The 25,132-nt window shown below is 39.6% G+C and overlaps 1 protein-coding gene and 1 long non-coding RNA gene across 17 annotated transcripts in view; one reads left to right on the top strand and one right to left on the bottom strand.

Annotated features, from left to right (window-relative positions):
* The window catches only part of DIP2C (DIP2 acetate--CoA ligase C (putative)), a 308,352-nt gene that overhangs the window by 261,983 nt on the left and 21,237 nt on the right, over positions 1 to 25,132 (top strand). For 9 of the 16 annotated variants that reach the window (XM_086864706.1, XM_086864719.1, XM_086864722.1 and 6 more), the window contains 3 exons: positions 8,324 to 8,492; positions 9,421 to 9,591; positions 18,110 to 18,171. In XM_086864706.1, coding sequence (XP_086720832.1) covers positions 8,324 to 8,492; positions 9,421 to 9,591; positions 18,110 to 18,171 — 402 coding nt within the window. Of the gene's footprint in view, positions 1 to 8,323; positions 8,493 to 9,420; positions 9,592 to 16,381; positions 16,412 to 18,109; positions 18,172 to 25,132 lie in introns of all 16 variants that reach the window. The other 7 variants (XM_086864758.1, XM_086864692.1, XM_086864699.1 and 4 more) reach the window with 1 other exon arrangement.
* Positions 1,417 to 2,355, bottom strand: LOC147655984 (uncharacterized). Its single transcript, XR_015279595.1, has 3 exons — positions 2,266 to 2,355; positions 2,040 to 2,111; positions 1,417 to 1,505 (listed from the first exon to the last, which is right to left on the bottom strand). It is a non-coding gene; the product is annotated as an uncharacterized LOC147655984 (long non-coding RNA).

Consider the following 25,132-nt stretch of genomic DNA (forward strand, 5'->3'; position numbering starts at 1 on the left):
TACCTTAAGGAAGTGTTTTCCTCATGTTCTCTTTTTCATTCTCTAATCTGAAAGCAGAGTAGATATGAGGGGACTTTCTCATTTGTGGGACTTTCAGGATGTGATTTTTCAGAGACACAGAAGTGTGTTTTCTTGCAGGTACTTTTATGGCAGTAGCGAAGTTACCAGAAAACAAAACATTTCTAGTGAAACTTGAATTAGCTTTCTTGGTTAATAAATTTAGAAATATAATAAAGAGATTCTGTCAATCCCTATACTCCAGAGAACTTACAGTTCAGCACTGAAAGCAAGTCTATTGATTGATTTTTTTTTAAGTTAGCTAGGCTGATGCAGAGGCAAAGGAAAAGAACTGTGAGTGTTAATGGAGCCCATTTTGATGAAGGCATCTCAGAGTCACAGCAGTCTGACATCTTTGCTCTCTTCGCAGAAAGTTCTTTGGTGTTAGCAGTACTGCTATTTTTAGTTACTAAAATGAAGATAATCCACAGCATTAAAAATACTTTGGATAAACTTTGTTCCAATTTATTAAATAACTGAAGGAAATATTGTTTGATAACAACTACAACAATTTATTTTCAGCAGTTACTGTTTATTTAAAAGTAGGCTATTGGCATGGTTATTTCACTTTTAAAATGTTTGCTATTATGTATTAAATAGGCTAAAGATTAACAGTATTATCTTATTCATTCTTGATCAGTTTCTCTTGATTTAAGCTATACTTGCCTAATTCTGTTTTGAATTTTACATAGGGATTAGAGTTCCCTTTGTTTTAAAAAACATTTGTGTTTTCAGTGTTTTATTTACCCAACATAAAACTATTGAGGCTGCAAAAAAACCTCCCAAAAATACAGCTTAAGAAATATTGAGATTTTAATTAAATCCCTCTGTTTTAAGTTTAATTTTTATATGTTGTTTTTTAAAATTCAGTCAACTATTTCTGATAAAGACTTGAGTGTTCCAGCATGTGTTGATGTCAGCACTGTTGGGCCAGGGATGGTCTGTACAGCACCATAGGAGAGTTCAGCTAAGGAATGTATCATTGTATAGGATAGTGCTGGAACACAGAGCATCTGGGAATAACTTCTCTGCAGCCTCGTGATAGAGCCATAAAACACAGATAAATGTTGACCTGTCCAAAACCCAAATAATTTGTGGTGCCAAGACTCTCCTGAATGCAATTTTTTTTTTTTTTTTCTTCCAGAAACATTTTTCCAGCAAATACGCACTTGCTGCCCTTAGGTCCTTCCCAACCCTGATAGTATTCAGACTTTCAGAAGGAGAAGATTGTTTATGACTGGCAAGTGAATTAAGGCAGCAGGCCTCTGGGGGAAAGCAATCAGAGTCTGTGCTCATTTGTAGCTTACAGAAGGAATAGAAAATTTCAAATACCATTTTCAAAGAAGAGAAAGTTAGCAAGGGAGTTGAATGAACTGAGATCAGGCCAGCAACACTCTTGTCTTATGAACCTTCATATCAATCTCTTCTTTGCCACCAATCCCCTGTTCCTATTAAATCAAAAAAACTTCAGAATTGTGATTGTCATTTGGAGAAAGCTGCATCAGATACAACCTAATTAATTCCACTTACAAATCTAATTTCCATTTCATTACTATTTTAGAAATGAGGATTATTTGATGTGATAGGAAAAAATACAGCCTGGAGTTTATAAGGCTCTTACTCCTCATAACTTAAAATTTTGTGACTTTGCATTTTACCCTTTGAGGTTTGGCATAACTGGATCCTGCCCAACATTTCAACCCAGATTTCTAACTCAGAGAATTCTACTCTAAACTTATGATTGTCTATCATCACTTCAATTTACTAAATTAATTTTTCTAATGGCATATGGAAATGAAGTTTGATCTTCAATTTTTTACAAGTCAGGGGCTTTTGAGAGTTAAATAGGAGCTCTTTGTTTTAGGAGCCCAGCAGGAAGCAAGAGCAACCTCCTGTGCTGGGTGCAGTTAAAAGTACATTTACATTCCTTTATTAACTAGACCAAAGGAGGCATTGACTAAGAAATTGAAAGAAAAACTAACCTTTTATCCCCGTTGTAGGTGCTTAGATGTTGTGCTGGCCTGCTCCACTGCGGTGCCCCAGAGTTCCCCATTCTGTGAGGTCAAAGCTACTTAGGAAAGCTGCTGGAGCATGGAGCCAGCCCTTTGGTAAGTTTGGAATATATTGCATAGTTTTGCAAAGTTTTTTATTTTTTTAAAATTTATTATTTTATGGCCTAAAGGTTATAAAATAATAAAGAAAAGAAACCTTGCAAAGCAGAGCAATACATTAAAAAGATCTGTTCCTTCTAAACTGGCTGCATGCTCCAGCAGGGTTTCCTTGGAACCTTTGTCATTGAACAGCAAGTCCTGGGTGTGGCAGCAGACGTCAGCCCCATGTGAGTTCACAAACCCCTAACTTCCTAATTTGAATGAGTTCTTATGATTCAATAAAAGAATACATTATCTTTGCATTTTTCTCTTTAATAATCTCATTTATCCATTTTGAGAAGGTGATCCTAATATTCTGACTTGCATTGAGTTACATTTTAAAATGTACTACATTCTTTAAAAGGAAAAAATAATTTCCTCAAATGTAAAAAAAAAAAAAATAAAAAATTCTAAATCCCATTGTTCAGAAATGCTTCCTGAAATTAAGATGTCCCTATCTTAATGCTTCTTACTGTGGGGCAGAATACAGCATTCTGCAGTTCATTAGTGAGGATTCACTTAATTGATATTTGCTGAGTAATGCAATAGAATAAGAATTTTCCCTCTACTTTAGCCCAGCTAAGCCATCTGAAATTGCAGTTCTACTGTAAAAGTAGAACTCTGCTGGAAGACAGAATTGTCCTTGCTCAAATTAAAACTAAGTGCACTAACTATTTTTAATAAACTTTATTTATATTCTCAGAAACTGAGCATGTAGTGGTGTAAGTCAGTGAGACTCAGACTGGACCAGAGGAACTGAATTTTCTGGTCCACAGTTGCCATGCAATAAATAACATGACTGCTATGAAATGGTCCAGGGAAGGCTTTCCAGAGAAGGTGCCTTCTCTTATCCTGCTCCTGCTGCCTCTGTTCCATAGCATGAAGCCAAAATCCACAAAATCCAGGTGGCTTCTGCTGCAAAAGACTGCAAGGTTTCTTAGTAACCAGACAGGTGGAACTGTGCTAGAAGTAAGCTAGGGTTTGCTACACCAACAGGAGAATGGCATTTTAGCAAAGTTTATTGTGTTAGGAGTCACTGATTATTGTTTTTGGCTAACTTGAAGATAACTGGCAGCCATGAGCATTTCACCCAATTTCCAGCCCATGTGCAGCAAATTAAAGGCAGGACTGCATAAAGAAGCCTAAATGTCACATCAGAACTGGGTAACTCTGACATTGGAAGTGAAGGATATGAACATAAACATCTGTCATGTATTTTGCAAAGTGCATAACTGGCACAGGAGGGATGGCAAGGTATGTTGTCTGCCCACACACTGCTGTGTGCCAGTTTCCTGGAGAGTCTGTAGCCAATGACAATTTATGGAAGAGGCAATTTGCTTTCCTTCCACATTACACCAGTACTGCTAAACCTGCTTCAAGCCTGGAAAGTTGAAGGGCAGCTGAAAGCCCTGAGTCACCTTGATATGTGAGTTCTGAGATGAGTTGGCAGACTTACCACCTCTGGAGACATGCCCATACATGGGGTATAAGTGGGGCAGGAGAGATGGTGGTAAGGAACCAGAATGATGCTCAAGGCTGAGCAATGGCCTTTTGCTGTCTCTGGTACTGATGGGCTATGTGCTTACCTGTGCAGTCGTGCTCTTAGAGCACTGTGTGCCTGCCAGCATCTTTAGACACTGCAGGTGGTGTGAGGTTCTTTACTTTTTCTCCAAAAGTCCCTGTTTTTTGTACATGATGGATCTCCAGAACTGAAGATTTAATTTTGGTCCAAGTCCTTTGAAGCCTAAGAGAGATATATGCCCAAACACTGTCCTCAATAGCCTGTACTGTCCTTCCTACAAACTCTGGTCCAGGTGACTGTGAAGATACTTGTTCTCCCAAACACCCAGTTCCCACACCTGGCCCTCATCACCAAATGCCAAATATCATCTGTAGAAATGCAGAAACCAAATGCATACATTCAGAGGATGCACCCACATGCCTCCTCCAGTTAAGTGGGGCAGCAGCTCATGTCACTCCTGACACGGGAGTGAGGGCAGTGACAGGTCAGTAACTGCCAGAATGCAATTGCAAATTGCACTTGCCACTGTCAGCATTTATTGACCTGCTGAAATTTTTGGAATTATAATAAAATCTCATCTTTTACTGCTAATCTGCCTCAGCACAATATGGGCTATATTTCCAATTCAGTGGAACATTTAAGTGCCAAGAGGTCCTTCCTGGAATCTCCATATGCTGCCAGGACAGCCTGCCGACAGCAGAGCTATTGTTGTGATCAGATGGTGCTGTCTTACCAAAATACATCCTGGTGCTTTTACCTGGAGTATTCCTGTCCTTGGGCAGCCCTTGCTTAGTGCAGGCAGACATAGCTCTTCACTTACTGCCAAAATCCAAGGCTTTGTCCACCACAGGAGTACTTTTTTTCCCCTGGATTGCTCTGCAGTCCCCTAAAAGAAGACAGCATTTCTAAAAGGTGATCTCGCACCTCAGCCACCCCTGCATTTCACTTTGCATCTGCATTCCAAAAGTCACTGTGACAAGGTGATGGACGCTCTGCTCTGTGTCTGCTCCTGTTATTAAGGCTTGCATCAGGCAGTGGATACTCTTGTGACACAGTTTTCTGCAGCAATGGAGGAAACAGTCTTGATACAGTTCCTTCCCAGTATTTACATAAGTAAAATCTTGCACGTAGTCCATTGTATCATATATTTTTGCAGTCTCAGAAAGCAGAATTTAAGTTCAACAGTTTATATTTAAACTCCCAAATCTTTCCTAATATCCCACTCATCCCCCTGCTGTTGCAGTGTTCACCGTGATTTTGTTGGTTCCTGTATGAGAATGGCCAAGCTGACAGCTTAACCATTCTGTCATTGTTTCAAGGTGAGATGGAACTGCCTCAGTTTCAGGATTAACTCTACCAAATACAGAATTCCTTACCTGAATGAACTTACTAAACTTCTCTGCATTCCTAGAATTACATGGAGACAGCATTGACAGAACTTCCTATAGGTTTGGAACAATATCAAGCTTCATCCAAAGCAGGCTTGCAGAACTGCAGTTTGTTCAAGCATGTGGTTCTCTGGTGTTTGGCATTCATGCTAAGCAAACACCCTGCAACATCTCACAATGATTTGAAATCACTAGAATGGTATGAAATGTTTCAACCAGCTCCACAAGGGTATTTTTTCCTCAGCTTCTCTCTATCAGAACACGGGTGATAGACAGCTTCTCAGGGGAATTTAAATCTGGGAATTTTCAGAGATACGCAGCATTTTGTGGCTTGGACTGATACACAAATTCTGTGTAATGTTTCAGAGATTGATTCAGGGAGCTTAGCCAAGTTATGGCCAATGTCGTGGTGACCAGGTGCTGCATAAACCACTTCAGCTGTGGAACTGGCACATTCACCCCACAATTATGCCTTTGTAGTTCTTCTTGTAGCTCCACCAACTGCTCTTGCAAATCAGAGGATATGCATGGATTATTAAACCACAGCTCAGTAGGCAAAGCCTGTGCTGGGCATGAAGTTTGCAGGCACGGAATCAGCTGGCTGTAGGTTTGTGTATTGCAGCACGTGTGAGGCTCTCCACCACAGAAAGTTTTCTTCCTGCTAGAAATTTCCTTCCGCTGTACAGTTTCATCCTGAGCTCCACAGTATTTTTGAGGCATTAGAAAATTCAGAAAACATAGTAGCAACATCTTAATTTGTTTCAGTCTAATTGGAGTAATTTTTTTTTAGTCTAAGCCTGATCATAAGAGAATTTGTTTCCCTCGGTCTGAAGAAGATGGGTTATTTTGCATCCAGATCCTCATACTTTGCTGCAGGACTGTTGGTGGAGCAAAACCACTTTCTTGTCCATAAGTTGAGAGAGGTAGACAGTTCACCCTCACACATTAGTGCTGCTGAGGGTAAAAACATTTGTCTTGGTGTAAATTCTGCTATTTTGAATGATTTCCTGGTAAAATACATTTGGAATCAATTTCCTGTTTTCCTACCGAAATAATGCAGTTTTCTTCTCCAGTGTTACTGTGGAGTTTGTGCAAACACTTTTCAGTACAGGGATAAAGTTTGTTCTTTTGATTTGGTTTTGATTTTGGTATGTCTGCCCAATTGAATAAGTGGTACCTAAGGGATCTTAATGTGGTTGTGCGTAATAATCCTCCCACATCTGACACCCTGGCATCACGTTTATTATTGTGCAGATACTTTTTTCACCTGATACTGGTTGCATCAATTAGAGATCAGGGTCAGGGGGAAGGGTTTGAAGGTAAATCTCTGTATACCATATTTGTACAGATTGGAGCCCATCTCAGGTTTTCACTTGAGTGGTTACAGGCTCCTTTTTGTAAGAATTATGTATTTACCAGACAGATTGTACACATTGATTGTTTGTGAAGCCCTAAGCTTAAAGGTCTTTTGGTCTTACTTCTCTGAAAAACTTAATAGAATTTGCTAAGGATGAAAGAGTGAGGTAATATTTATAGTAAAAATTTGTACTACTCCCTGGCTGGTTTGATCTTTCACTTGAGCTCAGGGCATTCCCCTTTCAGGTGGGGGTAATGCTGCCAATATCTCTTTTCACATGCTTATGCAGCACATGCTCAAGGTTCAGGGATGCTTTATTTGGATTCCATGAAAGGGTAATGTTCATTTTCCTGCCATGGCCATCGTGTCAGCCCCATCCCAGAACACATCGCTCCATGGTGAGCCACTGGTCATCACTCACCCAGAGTGGCATAAATGGGGACAAGAAGTCAAAGATAAAATTTCTCCTCTGTGATAAATGAAATTGCTTGAACTGTAGTTCATACATATTCTATTACATCCTCAGGCTCATACTCCAGCAGAGACCTAAACAATTTGGTTTATTATCTGCTGTTGTGGCTGGGCTTGTTCACCTTTTTTGCCTTTATTGTACCAAGTAAAGATACCCAGGTCACACAGATCTCGTTCTACATGGCACAGCTTTTGAAAACACTCTCATCTGGGTTTGGGGGAGGTGGGGGCATTCACTCACCAGGGAGGGAATGTGTGTTTGTATGTTTGTGTGTGTGTGTGTGTGTGTGTGTGTGTGTGTGTGCAGCCCATCTGCAAGAATTGCAAAGGTGCCTGATGTCCACTGTTACAGAAATGCTCATATTCCTGAAAATAAAGTTCCATTTCATGTCTTACCTCAGAGTCTTGGATTTGAAAACATCAACTTTAGTTTACCAAGCTGGCATTTCAAGTTTTCAAGTCACAAATGAAATTCTTTTATGCATCATAAATCTTGAGGGCTTTTATGGCTCTTTCTCAGAACTTCTATGATTTGGAGGCTTTACGCTGTCACCATTCTGATTTGAAATATCTACAGATCACAAATTGAGATGTGAGGGGACTGTAAAATTGATGGTAAATCTGCCTGTGTGAGATGAGTGAACAACATAGAACCCATGGGAAATAAAGTCATCAAATTGGGAATATTTTTCCCTTGAGGAGAATCTTAGGTACCAGAGAAATTAACTCTGACATAATTGTTTCCCTCAGGGGCCCCTGATAAGTGTATTTTTGCAATATTTATGCTCCACGGGTATCCAGTATAGAAGATATGTAGTATATTTGAGTTTCAAAAGTTCATAAAACTTTCACAAAAAGAATTTGAAGCTACAAGGGATGTTAAATTAGGGACAAATTTAATCCCTTGAGAATTATTGCAAACCCCTTGCTTGCTTTAGCAGGAGACGGGTTGCTTCCATATTAAGTAATAAAGTACTCTTTTAGTCAGGGTCTCTTAAAATGCTAATTAGTCAGTCCAAGATATTTGTCAGCAACACTTATTTTTTCTTAATATTATTATACTGCTTATTCACACCATTAATAACTGAGCTATTTTGCTCTTTTTGGTACAGTCGTAACAGCAAAGTCCACTGGAATTTTGAGTAAATCAGTAGTTCAGGGGCACATTCTGCCTGCAGTCCTCATGATTCATCATAGACTCTGGAAGTACAGCAAAAAAAAACAGGTTTAAACATTATATCAAACTTCTGGAGCTGTGGAGCACTGTAAGGCTTTACATGATTCAGCCAGTGCTGTGATAAACTGTATATTCACGTGCCCCATGGCTTGCTGTGGACACTGGTGTTTAGTGTGTGTTAATGAATCTTGTGTCTTGCAGCGTTTATTCAGGACACCAGTCTATTCTGATTCCTCCCTCAGAACTGGAGACCAATCCTGCCCTGTGGCTTCTTGCCGTGAGTCAGTACAAAGTGAGAGACACTTTTTGTTCCTATTCAGTCATGGAGCTCTGTACTAAGGGACTCGGTTCGCAAACAGAGTCGCTGAAGGTGAGTGGTTCTGCTGTCCTGCACGCCCTGCCGCCCGCACGGTGGGGTTTGGGAGCCTTGAACACTCTGCTGAATGTCTGCTGAGAGGAAAAAAATCATCTGAGGGAACAGGCAGCTTCCACAGAACCCACATTACTCCTTGCCAAAGGCTGTGTACCAATACCCGTCATTCCTTAGATCAGAGGGCTGTTAAACATCAAGGAAAGGCTTTTATTTATCTAAGCTTTCTGATGTGTGTTGCAGCCTGTGTTGATAGGTGTTGGAAAACAGAGGTTTAAATGTCCAAGAGGCTCAAGGAGTATTACATCATGTAGTGTGTTTTATGAATACCCTGGTTATATGAAGTACTAGTTTGGTTTTGATCCCATAGTTAAATAATCACATGTTAAAAGTACTGTGTTGTTTTAACTAGATGGTCCTCGTTGCATGGAGAGGTGTATCTTCCTTTTCCCCCCAGAATTAAAACCCAGGTAGCCAGTTAAATATCTGAAATCATCTGGAATTTCCCATGTGCTACTGAATTAAATTGAATCTTGAGACGCTGATATTTATGATGTCTCCAGCCTTTACCATCCTCGCTTAATAATTTCCTAATCAGTTTTTCCACGTCTAGACATTGCTTCCTGTTTGCTGTTATTCACTGTCGTCTGAATTAATTGGGGGAAATAGCATTCCCTCCCTTCAGAATTAGCATGCCTATCATTTCCTATGTGCTAATGTTAAGATGACAAGCAAGTATGTGCTTCTTCAGCTATTAGAGTGTCATCTGGCCATCCGGCCTCCAGGAAAAATGGAAACTGTGCTGATACCTTACCTCTGTTCTGCTGCTCCTCTTGAATCATATTACCTGCATAATACACTTAAGAACTTCTGTTTTGCATTAAATCTGCCCATTTGTGGCCTTTGTTACATTTTGATTTCTTTCTAGGCAAGGGGACTGGACCTTTCACGTGTACGGACGTGTGTAGTAGTGGCTGAAGAACGACCTCGGATAGCTCTTACTCAGTCATTTTCAAAGTTATTTAAAGACCTGGGTCTCCATCCACGAGCTGTCAGCACATCACTTGGCTGCAGAGTTAACCTGGCAATATGTTTGCAGGTAAGATTTTTCACTCCTTAAACTCAAAGTTGTTTTAAGGAATTGGTTTTCAGTAAGAATCGTTCATTGTATTTCCTTTGGCTGTTTGGTCACAGACATACTAAGGAAATGCATGTGGTACTTAATATTCTTGCATACACAGGTAGAAAATTTCTGTTACTTCGTCAAAAATTCATCCCCTTCATGTTGCAATCACAGCATTTATTCTGCCCATGAATACAGTGATTCAGAAAAGCAACTGACAGTGACAGAACGAGTACTCTGTGCTCCAGAGCCAATATGTAATCATGTCATGTCAACCCCAGTTTCCAAGTGCTTACTTCAGTGTGTTACAAAATGGATTCCTTCTGTTCGTAAAATACTTCCAACCATTACTTGTTTAACTAGATTGATATTTTCTGCACACAAGGAAAATTATTTTACTATATCTCTTCTGTTTTGATCCTCTAGTCAGAAGAAAAGTACCAAGGATAATATAGGATGTAACATGCATTCTCCAGAAATCTTTACTGAGTCATGATTTTAATGACCGAAGGAGCACAGTGCTATCTGGTCTGCATTTCTGAATAGCATCTAGTTTTTCAACCACTGATAACTATACCAAGCAAATACTTTTAGGTTGATCTAGAGTATTTTATCTTTGAGGAGTTCATGTGGTGAAAGCTAACTTGCCTTTCTTTAAGGTGTTCAATTTTTAATTAATTTTGCCTTATTCCCAGTTTAAATTCATCTGGCATTAGATCTAGACATTTTTTATTCTAGAATAAGAATCTAATTTCTGTCATGCATCTAATACACATCTTAATTTTGATATAAAGATAAAGAATCTTAATATATGCTTTCCTGATCTCTGTCTCATTTTTGTGGGTCTTGATCTCTTTCTCTCCTTCTAAATCTGGTTTCAGAGTTGCACGTATTATTCCTGTAATAATACCACAGGTGTCCTACTCAGGTGTTATATGTTTTCTAATTCAATAACCTTTTAAATCCTGAAAGAATCACCTTCTGCATTGGCAGCTGCTCTGGCTGGGAAGTTCCATATCCATTTGGTCATGTGCCATGTCTCTAACCTCTTCAAAGTCACTGTGTCCTCAGTAGGACTTGCCACACTCTGTGTGGTCCATCCCACATTTCAATTCTGGCAGTTACCCCTGGTTTACATGAAGGATTTCTCATGAAGATCACAGGGGTACCTGCTTCGGTGTGGAAGTCAGAAGAAATCTCAGTAAAACTGCAAATAAGAATCTGCTATTCCTTTTCTGATTGTAAATGTAAATATTTTTTAATTTTAAAAAAACTGACAAACTAAGGTTATGGGTTCGGCACAGAGCAGTATGTCTGTGCCTGCTTCAGCCTCTTGCCCTTTTCAATGTTACCAGGATATGAAAACAAAGAGGTGTGCCACACCTCCAGGACTGTTTGCTTTCTCTCTGACTGCAGCAGAGTATCCCTACAGCCTAGGCTGTCTTTATTTATTATTGTCAAGCATATGACAAGGCAAAGCTGAGCAGGGTTAAAACTCATTCTGTTGCCCAGAGGTAGAGTTGTTTGGTTTGCCATTCTGTAATTGCTGCCAAAAATATTCTCCAGGAATAAAAAAGTTTTAGGAAGGAGGGGAAGCAGGGCATACCTTCCTTGGAAACAGGTCAGGATGGGGCCTGCCAGCTCTCCCCTGCAGCTGTGGTGGAGCTGCTTCTGAAAGACAACTCAGTTTCTCTGGCTTCTGGTCCTTGGAAGGACCAGACATGAAGGATGCTTTAGATTACAAGGCCAAATTTTTAGCTGCAGAAGTTTGCTTGCCACTAATGAAAATCTCCATTTTAGATGTGCACTGATCTCTGGGTGGTTCATGGTGGTTGCGTCATGTATATGTCCTTAATTCAGGACAAATAGTAAAATCAGGGGGTAACACTAAGTAGCAGTAAGCCAGGTGCCATACCAAAGTGTGATCTGCTGGAAGTGCTTGTTCTGCCTGGGATTCATGTTTTTCATAGCAGCCTGTGTGGAGCTGTGTTTTCAATTTGTGACTGAACAGTGTTGGGGGCACACCAGTGGTTGGGCTCTTGCTGATCAGTCCTGCACTGCATCAGGGCTGTCCCCATTTCTCTCTGTGCCCCCTGCACCATTGCCCCACTGCCCTCCAGCAGGCAGGCTGGAGGAGAAAGGAACTGGCAAGGGGCACAGCCAGGAAAGCTGTCCCTAGCTGACCTGGGATATTCTATACCACATAATGTCATGCTCAGCATTATAGGAAAAGGGTGGTTGATGTTCCAAAGTTGCTCAGAGACTGGCTGGGCATTGTTCTGCCCAAGGGGGTGATGAGTGATTGCTCCTGCATCACTTGGGTTTTTCTCTTTCCTTCTCTTATTAAACTGTCTTCATCTTGACGGATTTTGTGGATTTTCTCATTTTTGCTCTTCCTATGCTGTACCACGGGGAGCTGGGTGGGTCCTCAGCTTGGTCAAGCCACTGCAAACATGCAGGAAAGCTGCTTACACTCAGGGAAACTGGAAGTCCTAATCAACATGGAGTTAGGCTGGATTATGGCTTGGCTATGTGTGTCTGCCTTTTGATTGGGTTAACTCCTTAGCTGAAGACTGCTTCTTAAATGGTTCTTCACAGAAATTCTTGAAAGTGTTGTTGAATCAAACTGTAAAAGTGGCTAAATCTCTGAAGGAATATTGTTAATGGTAGTGCCTATGGGTTTAGGAACAGCACAGAATGAGAGCCTTGAGTGAGATGGTTAAACAGCCTGGCTAAATGCATAGCTTAATGTCAGGTTTTGTTGAGTTCTACTAAGATGTGGCATCTCAGTCCATAGGACAAACTAAAAGCCAAACACTGTGTAAAGAGTGGTGTGGAGAAAAGCCATTTCAGGACAGGCTATATGTAGCAACATGATCCTCCCAAGTGGAATCGTTTTTGAAGCATTTTAGCTGAGGCTTTTTTGGCAAGTTTTAAAGGTGTTTGAAAAATTACTGAAGTTTTTACTTGCAAGCATCACCACAAAACATGTCATTTTGGTGGAGAATATAAAGATAGGGACTTGCGTGTTTTGAAGCATCTGGCAGTAGGCATTGCCAGGGACTGGATACTGAATTAGATTGAATGCTCTTTCCAAACTGTCTGGAAGTTTATGGCTAGTGGTATTCCAGAATAGCTTGTGGGCTATTCTGTTTTCTCACTGAGGAACAAATTAAATTTTAATCCCTTATCTACAATATTCCTGCAATTAGTATTGTCTCCAGTGTATTCCAGAAATGGGTTATGATTTCTGGATTCTTCACACTGCATAAAACTACTTCTCAAGATATTTGAGTCAATAGCATCTGCCTTTGCTTTTTATCTTCCAAGTTATGTCATCTATGAGAACAACACGTGGTCCCTGGAAAACGTGGTTCCTGTGGTTCCACAGGGATAATGATGATCCAGCCTGTTCTGTCTGCAGTGTTTCTAAAATATGTATTTACTAATCACCCTACTAAACATATCTCAGTATTCAACTACTGACCCTTACCAGCAAAAAAAGCCTATCCAGGTTTCTTCTCTGTGGGCTACCTCTAATACAACTTGGATATTATTATCTTTGATACCTCCTTGATTTCCAATTTACTGGACAAATCCAAGACTCAGATGTTTAAAGGGGAAAGTATCCTGATTTTTCCAGAAAGCTTTTACAGTTCACCTCTCCAAAAAGAAGTGGAGGAAAGTATATATGTGTGGGGGTGGGTCTGTGTGTGTGTGTATAGCAGAATTTAACATTTTATTAAAGATTACCTTCAAAAGGAAATCATTGTGATAATCTCTTTTGTACAAAAGACTCTTAGTCTACCAAATTATCTTAATTTCTGGGTTGTGATCACTGACAGACTAATGCATTGTCATTTGTATTCATTTCCTTTCAAACTGAGAGCAAATTTAGTATGTTTCCTTTGATGTTGTCATTTCAAACTAGATTTCTAGAGATGTGCTTTTGAAAATAAATAATTCTCTCCATCTTTAGGTACTTAAATACTATTAATATCTGACCTTTTATAGCTGCATAGTCACAGATAATGGTCCAGGGATTAGTGAGATGAAAAAGATTGCATCTAGCATATTTTAATTCTCATTAACTAGCATCTTAACATTTGAGAGAGAAAGAGAAAAAATAGATATGAAAAATAGCTGGTTTCTTACAACAGCACAGATGGTTCTCTAGGATTTTAGCTGATTTCCATTTAAACACTTGGAATAAATATTTTCATTTTATTCAACCTGCTACTCAATTTCAGTTGAGGGAAAACTTCTAGAAGTTGTCAATTTTCCTTAGTTAACCCTGAAAATGTACTAACAAATCTGTCCAAGCTAAGGAGAGCAGGATTCATCTGGCTTCTTTTCTGTCTCTTCTAACTGAGGCTGCAAGGTTAAGTGAGTTATCCCATATCCTTCAATAGGCAGTGGAATCAGAGAAATACTTCAAAATACATCTCAGGCAACCGTCTGGGGATGGAATCCATCACCATCAGGAGATTCTTCCTACCTTAACTGCACACTTTCTTCTTTAATGGCTGAAGTTGAGCATGAACATGAAATGAACCCTTTCCTCACTGTCTAGCAACAGGGCATAAAGTTACTATTTCTTTTTACTTAATGATAGATCACATTCTCTGAGGATCTTCCATATTAAAAGTAATAAAGTGTAGGTCTGCAAAGAGTGCCACAGGAGACCATGCACTGTGTCAGAGTTATGATTCACACTTAGCAATGTACTACAGCTCTGGGTGAGCTCCCTCAGATTCTGTTTTCCCACCTTTGCTATGAGTCATGCCATGAAGTTCTTTTCACAGCTCCAGCCACTGTGCTTGCATAGGTGACATTGCCAAGTGCACACCAAAAATTCCTTTTCTGAGCATCACTGGAACAGAAGCAGACTCAGAGTAAACACTGAGGCCACATCCTTAGGCAGTTAAATAAAACCCAAAAACCCAGTTGTTTTTAAATTCTTAGGATTTCTGATAGCCTAGTTCCTGGTTTTTAACTCTGGAGAGGGAAGTAGAGGAGAGCATGCAGCTTGGCCTTTGACTTGAGTGGAAATTAGGTATGCACTGAGTCCTGGCACATGGTCAGCCCTACAGCTGACTTGTTGGGGTGGTGCTTCAAGCAGTTTTGACCTGCAGTGTTTTCCCAAAGAATAAAAGCCTGGCATATTGCTGAGATTTGCTCAGACCAGGGATGTTTCACCAGTGGCAGCCTGTGCATGGGCAGAGGTTTTAGTCCAAGAGATGTGACTTATGATATACTCATTTTCAGACAGAAAATTCTACATGTCCCCTTTTGTTTTCTTGAACACTACCAGGGTTGTCCTAAGTAAATAGGAGATACTCCAGAAGTTGTGTTGTTTTTTCCCTGTTACCAGCATAACAGATGCTCTCTATCTCTGTCTCTCAAAATAAATGTGCACAGACAAATTGAGTCAGTCATTCTGGTCTTGGCTTAGACTCTGCTTCCTTTGAAATACTTTTCAGAGTATCCCAGCTGCAACTGGCCACAGAAGGATGTTGCTGATAATTCAGCTGCTGTTTCTCAAGCCGTTCTGTGTTAAAAAACATATGAGGCTCTGGTACCCCCAAAGTCCTTTCTGGACCTGCAGTATAGTCACAGGCAATGAATTACATAACTGCTGGATTTCAGTAATTCTCTGGCTTTCTTGCAGTTACACTGCACTGTTCAGCCTGGATTATTAGTAATACCATTTTGGGGCATCAATGCAATAAGCAGATCTGTCCTATTTTTGTTGAATGTTTCATCTTTCTTTGCACTCAAAATAAACCTGTCTAAAGGTACTGCTGTGGAAACTTCCTGCAGTCTTTAACTCTGCTGGCATCAGAAGTCTGGTGAGAAGAATGTGGGATGCCAGGGCTTTCAGAGCTGTTTGTTTTCACAAGTTGTAGGGCAAATCCCACAGCAGCCATCTGGTGTTAGATACTCCATGTGGTAGTAGTGCCTTAGGACTAGTCACCACTGAGGATTTTTTGTCTCTTTGCTGAGTTATCAGTCACGGTGGAGAGCTGATGGGTTTTTATCAGCTTTTACTTTTACTGTTCTTTATATGTATTACACTGTTTACCATAACAAATAGGAATGAAGACTTACTGGGCTCTGAAGTTACTCCATTTATTTATGGTCTTCCAGTACTTAGATTATCCAACAAGCCTTGATTTTATTTTATTTATTAGATCAGGTTAATCTGTATGCAAGAAGGTGTAAGTATCTTTCTCTGTTGTATACTAATTTTATTTTTTCTTCCAATAAGAGAGCTTACTTTTGATTTCCAGATGACATCACTTACAAACTTCTGTTACTAGTAAAATGGCAGACCTGGAATTCTCAATGGAATAAAGTGCATTCAAATAGGAGGGCCATAATGTTTAATGACTACAAAAACAACAGTAACAAAAAAAAAAAATCAGTATGCTAGACACGTGTTTTCCACTAACAACATTGTCTGTAGTGTCCTAAAGCCATTTAAGTCTGTTTGTCCGAGGTTAGCAGTCTACAGCTGTCTCTTCTGTTGCTCTACTAAAATGTTGACACCTCATTTTTTACTTTTTTTAACCTTTAATGGTATAATGGTTAATTTGTAAAATTCCTGTATTTGACATTGTTTTTCTTTTTATTTTACTCCCTGCTTTTTGCATTCTCCTCTTTTTTTTTCTCCCACCCTTCATTCCCATTTTTTATTATTATTTTTGTCTTGTGTTACCTTCTTTCCTTCTCTCCCTCATCCCTGCTATTCCTGCTGCTGTAGCCTCACAGGCTGGGGAAGCTGGCCGAGCAGGTAGGGGATTTTCATGTTCCCTCAATACCCACCTATCAGCTTCCAACAGTGGGACAGACTAGAAATTGAGTCTGGAGATTTGGGGATTTTCAGATCCTTCTGTAAAATTATAAATAAGTCCAGTACAGCTTTATCTGGATGCAGGTTTCATCAAATATTAGATGTTCATTGTAACTATTTCATTCATGCTGAAAACAATAAATACCATAGTGATTGTCTTTAATTTTCAAACTTTACTGTTTCCATTATTTTACAAATCAAACCAGCTTTAGTTTTATTTTTAAAGATAACCAATTTTTCCTTGGTTTTGTCTTTTTCTTTTCAACATTGCATATATTTCAAATAAGTTCTCCACTCAGCACTAGTCTGTTACACTGCTGAGTTTACCAGTAGACTGAAAATTGTGTCATTAATAGCTAGAGAGGATATTGTACCTTGTATTGTGTATAACAAGCTAAAGAGGCTAACATGCATGTGCAGCTCTATTACTCCTGTTCTCCTTTGGTGGTGGGTGATGCTCAGTACCTGTTCAGTAAGTATCAATTGGTAGTGGTAACACTTTTCCCCCGTAGACACAAAAATTAGCTCTTTGGGGGTCTGGGTTGCAACTTTTCTTGCTCCAAAAATTGTGGAACAATCAGCCCACATTGCAGAAATGTAAAATTTAGCCCTAGGCATTCCTAATGTGAAGAATTATACTCTACCATGTATCCCAAATGGGACAGAAATCACTAGGAGCTCAGGTTGCCTGCTGGTTTAAGTAGTAAACATCTAAGTAACTGGTAAAGGAGTTTGTGCATCTAGAGTGTACCAGATTTAGGAGAATTACTCTGCTGAAAAGAAAATTTCCAACGTGCCAGTGTTCCAGAATGAAGTTGTGTGTTTGTTGCAGCTTTGTGCTTAGCAGTAGCGTGAGGTCTGCAGCAGAGAAGAGAGCCCTAGCCTGGAGCATTGAGAATTCACATGATGTTCAGTGGTGATGAGTTTGAAGTTTTGTATAAGGGCAGATCATAGCAGGCAGCAAAACTGCAGAAAAGCTGTGGGTGGAAAGGCCTAAAGACTGCATCATCTCTGCATGAAAGGAAACTAAAATTAGTCTGCCTCTTTTCAAGTAACTAAATATTGTGACATAAAGCAAGGGTTTAAATTATGCAGTGGAAGACTGAAAAGGATCAGAATAATTGCTTAACAGACCTTCAGTCCAGATTGGTTCATGTCATGCGTGCTACCTTTACTATCTTTAGCTTCAAGTATATTCTTTGTTGCATGTATGGAAGACTCTCAGTAAACCATGCTTCACATTCCTGACCATGTGCTTCTGCCATTAAACTGTGTCTCCTCAGCAATTTCCGCCTTCCTTTATATGGCAAAACGTGTTTAACCTTTTTTGTATGTATCCATGTGCTGATTACTTGGCCTTTTGTAGCAAATAAAACCTCTGTTGACATGTGTTGGTTAAGTAGTCTGACTGCTTGATGTTTTTCTGAACTCCAAGGTGGCAAGTACCTGATGGTAGGTATGTTTCCAGTGCTTGTTCTGATTCTGTAAAGCTGAGCTTTGATTGATGAATACCTTAAATATAACTTGTCATTTGATTAGTGTAATTAGCGCTGAAATGAATGTTTGGTTATTTGGGGGGTAAAACTCTTTTCTCCTCCCAGCCCTCAGGTTCTGATTAGCTGATGTTGTTGTTTACAGGGAACATCTGGACCAGATCCCACCACTGTGTATGTTGATATGAGGGCACTGAGGCATGACAGGTCGGAACCACCTTTTTCTTTTTCTCTAATACACACAATTAACAGAGTTTGTAGCAAAAAAGCTGCTTACAGCACACCTCATGGACCCTGGAAACCGTTGCAATTCCCTTAAATAATTTGTGTAGACTCCTACTAGCGAGCAGACACAGACATTTATATTAGTTAATTAATTAGACCATTGATAAAACTGAGGCATCTGACATCACTACTGCTAAAGACTAACAACATTCCTTGCCTTTATTGCCATCAGGATTTCATGACATTTGTATTCAGGTGGTGCAGCCTAGCCAGTCCCCATGGACTGGAGTCCTGTTGGGCCTTTTAGCTTTCTGGAGGTGTTTCTCCTGGCTGGCAGCTGTTTGTCTCTCAGGAGATCATGGTGGGGATTGCTGCAGTTCTTGATGCTGCAGGACTATGAGGGGGTGGATTATTTGCTTCAGCCACTGTGAGCAACCACATTCTGTAATTGTGGGTATTTACCAGTTCCATCTTGAGTGTTAGATATGTATACAGGGAGTGAGAAATACAATGTATCACTTAGTGTCTGGAGACAAGCTTGAGATCTTAGGTGTGATTGAAAAAAATACTCATGCACATATATTTCAGCTTTCTAATACTCTGGTCATGAGTCTCTTTACAGAACTGTAACAAACCAAGAAGTTTTCTATGAACTCTGGAAAAGGTGAACATTTAATTAACAGTCCTGATTCCCTAAAAAAAATAATTACCCAAATAGAGAGCTTCTTTGTTCTTTTCCTTTCATCCCTCTTAAAAGCTTAACAGAGAGTTTTCCCCTCAACTTTGGCTCTATCAAAGTGACCAGTTCAGCTTGCAGAGTACAAACCTCAGGGCATTGTAGGCCCAAATTACCCACTGGGGAGCTTGGTCAGATAGACATGTATTGTTGCAGGTAGAAGAAAGGAGCTGGAAGATGTTTGACTCACAATTTCTGTATTCCTTTTGCACATAATGCTTCCAATTATAACAATTATGTTTGATCTGTCTTTGGGACACTACTGTCTGCATAACCCAGCCACAGAAATCTGGTGTTCCTGGCCCAGCAACTCCAGTAGTGTGGAGGCAGAGTCCACAGTCATACTCAACCCAGAAAAGAAAAAAGGCCTTTTCTACAGAAAGAGAATGTAATATTCACAGTCAGTAAAAATTATAAATAATAAAAAAATGTGTTTAGAGAGAGGAATTAAGATTTACTGTTCATAAAAATTGCATTAACCATGAGTATACTATTTCCCTGCTGTAGCATGTCGTTGAGAAGTAGGCATCATTATCAAGATCAGGCTTTGCAGTGTGTTAATTTATATTTAGTGACTAGTTCTACAGAACATGAAAGATGATCTTTAGAGCTGGTTCTCATATTGTGGTAATGTAGATTTTAATTTGATGGTTTGAAGCTGTGCCTCATTTACCCAATCCTGCGGAATTCAGAATTAGATTAGTGGGTCATAAATTAAGGGAGAAAACAACTCTATTTGACATAGCATCTTCACTCTTGCTGTTTCTAACCATTTTAGTGGAACTGAATGTCCCTATTACTTAGCAGTATCTGAAAGATTCCTGTAAATATCTGTGAGACCATAGAGTAGCAACTCACAGAGTCTTTGCAGGCCAGCCAGTCAGACCCCTAACAATAAGAGCATTTTACACTGTACACTTAATGGGAGAAAATGTTTTTCATAATTTGTATTTTAGAAGATATTTTCAGGGTCTGAAACAGACTGACTTTTTTTTTTTTTCATGGCAAGATAGCACTCTCAAGCTGCTTCAAAAAACATCTGTAGTTCATCTCTTTGGGATTATTCAAATCCTATTCACATCCATAAAAATTAATAATCAGTTTCAATACAACTATTTCAGGCTCATCCAGTAATTACGTGCTTGCACACTTTACAGCTTATGAAAATGTCATTTTCTTGTCAGCATTTAGATCAAAATACCTGTGCTAGGTACAATCTGTGTGGAGACCTAGTGGTTGTTCGACCAAACTAGATGTTTCCTTATCTCAGCTCTCCCTGGATTTGGATGGTTTGCCCCTTAGGTCAGGGTGGAGGTTTTCAAACACCTTTTTGTGTGTGTCCCTGTGTGGTTTTGAGCTAACAGCCCATTGATTTAGCTGCTGGGACTCTGGCCATAGTACTGGACTCACCTGGAGGTTCAGGAAACGTGTACCAAGGGGTGCAACCACTTGGTCAGTGACTGGCACCAGTTTTGACCCTGAGGAAAGGCCTGACTGCCTGGCTGTGAGCATCTAGTGCAGTTCTAGGTGCTCCAGCTTCTCAAGTAGCATCTCATGTGGAGTCACATTGCATTTGTTAGCCCTAAGGAGTGTCCCAGGCACCCTGAGCTGTCTCAAATGGCATCAGACACCTATTTTTGGATTCTGAGTAGTGCAAAAAGCAAGAATATACAGCTCTGGCTTGCTGCTGGTGACAGGATATCAATAGCATTGTACTCGGCATTTTAGTGATTTTCTGCAGCTCAGGGAGTCCTCAGGATGGCCTGAGGAAAGAGTGAGCAAAGACAGGCAAGTCCCACACAGGCTTTTCATAAAAACCAGAAGACTCCTGAGCTGTCTAGCAGGTGGGTGATGTGCCCCTGCAGTGCAGAGCAGTGCAGTTTACAGAGGTTACAGAGCTTAACTCAGGTCCAGAGGACAGAGTAGGTGGATCAATGTTTCCAGCACAGCACAGAGGCTCCTGGCTGCTGCCTCCTTTTGCAGCTCAGGCCATGTGCCCACGGCATCCTCAGGGGGAGACAGGCAGCAGAGTACCCAGTCAGGTCAGTGCTGCACTTCTCTGCCTCCAGGAAAGCAATTTTATTCCCCCTCCCCTGCAAAAGAGGAGAATAAATGAAATAAATATATACATATCCTTCTAAAGGACTGGTTGTCAGACTGTTCCATCATATTTCTGACCAGTCATGCTCTCCTCAGAAAGCTTTTCAGGTGGTTAAGAACAAGATCTGTAAATATGCTAAAAGTTGAGAAATGCTTGGAAGATAAGAAAGGATGAGAGTGAGAGAGAGTCTTTTCTCATCATACCAAAACACCATACACTTGAAAGATGATGGCTTTTACAACATTAGCAGCCTTTTGTACTAGTAAAGATGTAAATTTGAAGCCCAAGCATCCTTTTTATCTGGATTGTTCTAAAACAATATGTATGTGTATTTATAAAATGTTCAGCAAAAAACACATTTCTGATATTAAAATAAAAATTTCACAACTACTTCATCCTTAACAGCAGCTTATTTCTCAGTAGGAAAGATGTTTATTGGTAAAACAAGCCAATTCATCAAACTGAGAATAAACCAAAATAAATCTTTCCCATCAACAGGGCAAAAATACTTTCTGGTGTTATGCAGCAGGTCAGGCTGGATTCTCAAATGTTTCAGTATTTTTGTAAACATCCCAAACCATATTTTTTTTAGACTCATTCAAAGCTGTTTTCAAAATGTTATTATTTTAATCTGATAATAAATATTTTTAAATTACTTTGAATTTGAAATTAGCAGGTATGAATTAGAAATAAAATTACATTAAAAATATTGAGACATTTTTATTGCTTTGAACTATTTCTCACATTTTTAACATAGGAATTTCTTTTCCTGAGTATCTGTACCTTTCATATTCTAAATGTTTTATAAAGAATTTCCTTGGAAATTTTATATAGTGAGCTGAAGGTTCCATCTGGTGACAGCTGAGGCAGAGTATCTTTCTCCTAAAGTTGAAACTTGATGCAAATCCTGTAAAGATAAATATCCCCTTCCATCCTAATATTATTTTCTATTTCAAAACCTTATCCATTAAAAAAATTATGAAAACCAGTGTTCTACCATAAGTGGAGCAAGAAAAGATCTACTTTGATACTGAAGTTTATTTTTAAAAGGATAAGAAAAGTAAAAGGAAATGTATTCATTGCAATCTGTCTACCCCCACAAGCAGATAAAAATGTCACCAGTGTTCTTGTTCAGTAGCAGATAGTAGCAATTACGAGCTTTGATATTGTGGGGCTTAGACTCCCGGGGGAGAGAGCCACTAACCGAGCCACAATTGTATTGATGACAATTTAGGTACCATTTTGCATGCATTTGCAAATGTCACAGACATGTGTCATAGACAGCTGGCATAGCTCCCCCTTATTTTGACTACAAATTGTATTTGAACTGTTTATTGAACTGCATTGACATTATGTATCAAACTGGGCAAGAATGAAGACTTTCAGCCTGTGCTGGTAAATTCTGTTTTCTATTTTATTTAGTGCCATCTCTAGCTTGAACACATGCAAACATCCTTTCCCATCATGTCCTTCATATCCTGTCTTCAAACTTCAGTATACCCTTTGGTGAAATGATAGGTGGATTAAATGATCTTTTAAATTATTCCGTTTCATCTTGTTAAGTCTGTTAAGTTAAGGGTAATAAAGATGGAAAAAATAATTTATTAAACTCCTTTGTGATTTGCTAGAGTTCCTTTTGAGCTACATGTAATGGTGAGCTGCTGGGATAGACAAACATGGTGAGGCAGCTGGCACCAAAGAGAGACTCAAATCCAGGTGTGGGATATTGTCAAACAGACCAGAAGCACAAAGATGTATTTGGGTTCAAGTTACTAATTTTTTAGTCTGGCCATTATTTAATTCGTGGCTTGTGATATCCATAGTCTTTCATTGAAATGCTCCCTCTCCATCATTAGAGCAATTACTTTAACCTGATTACCCTCTTTATTAAACAGGCAGTCTGTGGAGCTGTACAAAATAGGTGCCTTTTCCCATGTGGCCACTGACATCTTCTAGGAGTGATGCAAATTAATGTAGCTCTTAAAAAAAAAAAATTACCTTGTATGTACTTAGTCTGTCATTGCCAGACTTGATTTCTTAGGGGGTCATTTGTGTATTGTACTAACAATAATAAGCATGTCTTACTTTTTCTTTTGGATTCTGAGAGTATTCAGAGATCTCTGAACTTCCTTCAGACTTGCTCAGACATTGTCTCCCTAACAAAGGTGTTTTCAGATGATGGAAATTCTGAGTCTCATTCCTCAAGGAAAGAAGGGAACACTTGTAGCATTTCAAAGAAATGAGAAAACAATTACTTAAGATTTATTTTTATAGATTGCTTATACTCTGAGCCCAGTCTCAAATCCAGGCTCTATCAAAAGGAATCAGTAAAGGTTTTGGCTTCATTTTAATATATTCCAGCATTTCAGACTTCATGCAGGAGCATAAAAATAGCCTTTTATTATGGCTGTCAATAATATTGTCAGTATGGCTCTCCTCTGCATTTTACTGAAACTTTAAATTATGTGTACATTGTTTGGGGTAATACCAAACAGCAAAGCCACAGGAACTTTTTTCCCTTATTTTCAAAGACTTCTTCTCCATCTACCTTGAAAAATACTTTCATTAAAGGGTTACCATACAAAAGAACTCCTTACTGAGTTTTTAGCTGAGCTGTGGCCACAGCAGTGCTCTGTAGCACAGTCAGTGTGGAGTGGAACCATTTTATATTCACACAGGAGGGAGAAGAGACAGGGGGGAGGTGTGTCAGGAGACTGGCTAATAGCATGTGACAGTGAAATAGTTACCTTTTGTGAAAATTTAATTGATTAATCCTATTTGAAAGCCATTTGCCAATGGTAGCAAAAGAGAAACTTGGAGTGCTCCCTTGATGCTGGGGGGAGCAGGGCTTTTCCAGCTCCTGCAGTGGGTTGCAGCATAGAGCCCAGACAGAGAAAATCAGTCCTCAGCTGCTCACTGTCAGGGGTCCAAAGGGTGGTTAAAATCCATCCCTGGATTGTCTACTTTGACACCCAGCCAGCATTTCCCTTGCAGTCAGATTCTGTAGGAAGAGGGCATGCGTTGTGTTGAGGCGTAAAGTTCCATGTACCTGGTGAGGTGTTCAAATCATCGACCTCCCATGTCATTGTCCTCAGAGTGCTTTAGACACGAGAAGCTCATTCTGCAAATGGGATTGTCAAGTGCTGCCATTCCTGTCACCCTGAGCTGCAGGGATATTCTCGTATGGGTGGCTTCAATTCCAAGTTCCACACATCACCCATACTTTTTCATAATTGTCTGTTGCTTTAGCTGTTTGGATTTTTTTTTCTGTTATCACTAAAACAGTTTTTTCATGAAAGTGAAAAGATTTGCACCCCTATGGAGTTGGTAGAAGTATCTCAGCTGAGAGAAGGGCCTGAGGTCTTTAAAATGAAACCTGAGTCCCTCAAAGATTTAAGTACAAAAAGAAACTATGCAGTTTGGTTTTGAGGAATCTTTGTTAGAACTGCCTGGCTTTTAGGCATTTTGCCTATTGCTTTCAGAATCTTATTTGTGAATGTAAGCTCTTTATCATGGTACTGGCAAAACCCTCCTTCTTCTTCATGTTTTATCTCAGGAGAAGATACAGCCTTGGCCTTTTAGAAGTATTGTGCTTTCTTTCTGCCATGCAAACACTGCTGTCTCAAAATTCCCCTTGGCGTTGTTTCTGATCTATGAGAAACAAATCTCCCAGAAAGAAAAGTTAATTTGGGCTGATTAGCATCATGTGAACACTTTCAATTCTGGCTTAGAGAACTCCCAGTCTGTCTAGAGAGGAGCAAAGGTTCTCTCTTGCTGTTCTGACTGCATCAGGAGACCTACTTGTTTAATCTCCGTACACTGAATAGTCAGTGATTAGGAATAAAGCTGACGGCCTGGGAAACTGAAGAAGAGCAAATATCGTTGAAGAAGTTGTACTGTTTATACATGAGAATCCAAAGTTATAACCAAATTTGTAAATGTACCTTACAAAGAGCTTTGAGAGATGCCTTACGTTTCCAGGCATAGCACAACTTCTGGGCTGGGCAGAAGAAAGGAAGAAATATCCGAGAACTTGGGGGGTGGGAGCCCTACAAAGTAATTTTTGTGCTTTCTAAGGCAGATTACTTGTCACTGAAATATTTCCT

The sequence above is a fragment of the Cyanistes caeruleus genome, chromosome 1, assembly GCF_971803275.1.
Source record: "Cyanistes caeruleus chromosome 1, bCyaCae1.hap1.1, whole genome shotgun sequence".
In the NCBI taxonomy this organism is placed as follows: Eukaryota; Metazoa; Chordata; class Aves; order Passeriformes; family Paridae; genus Cyanistes; species Cyanistes caeruleus.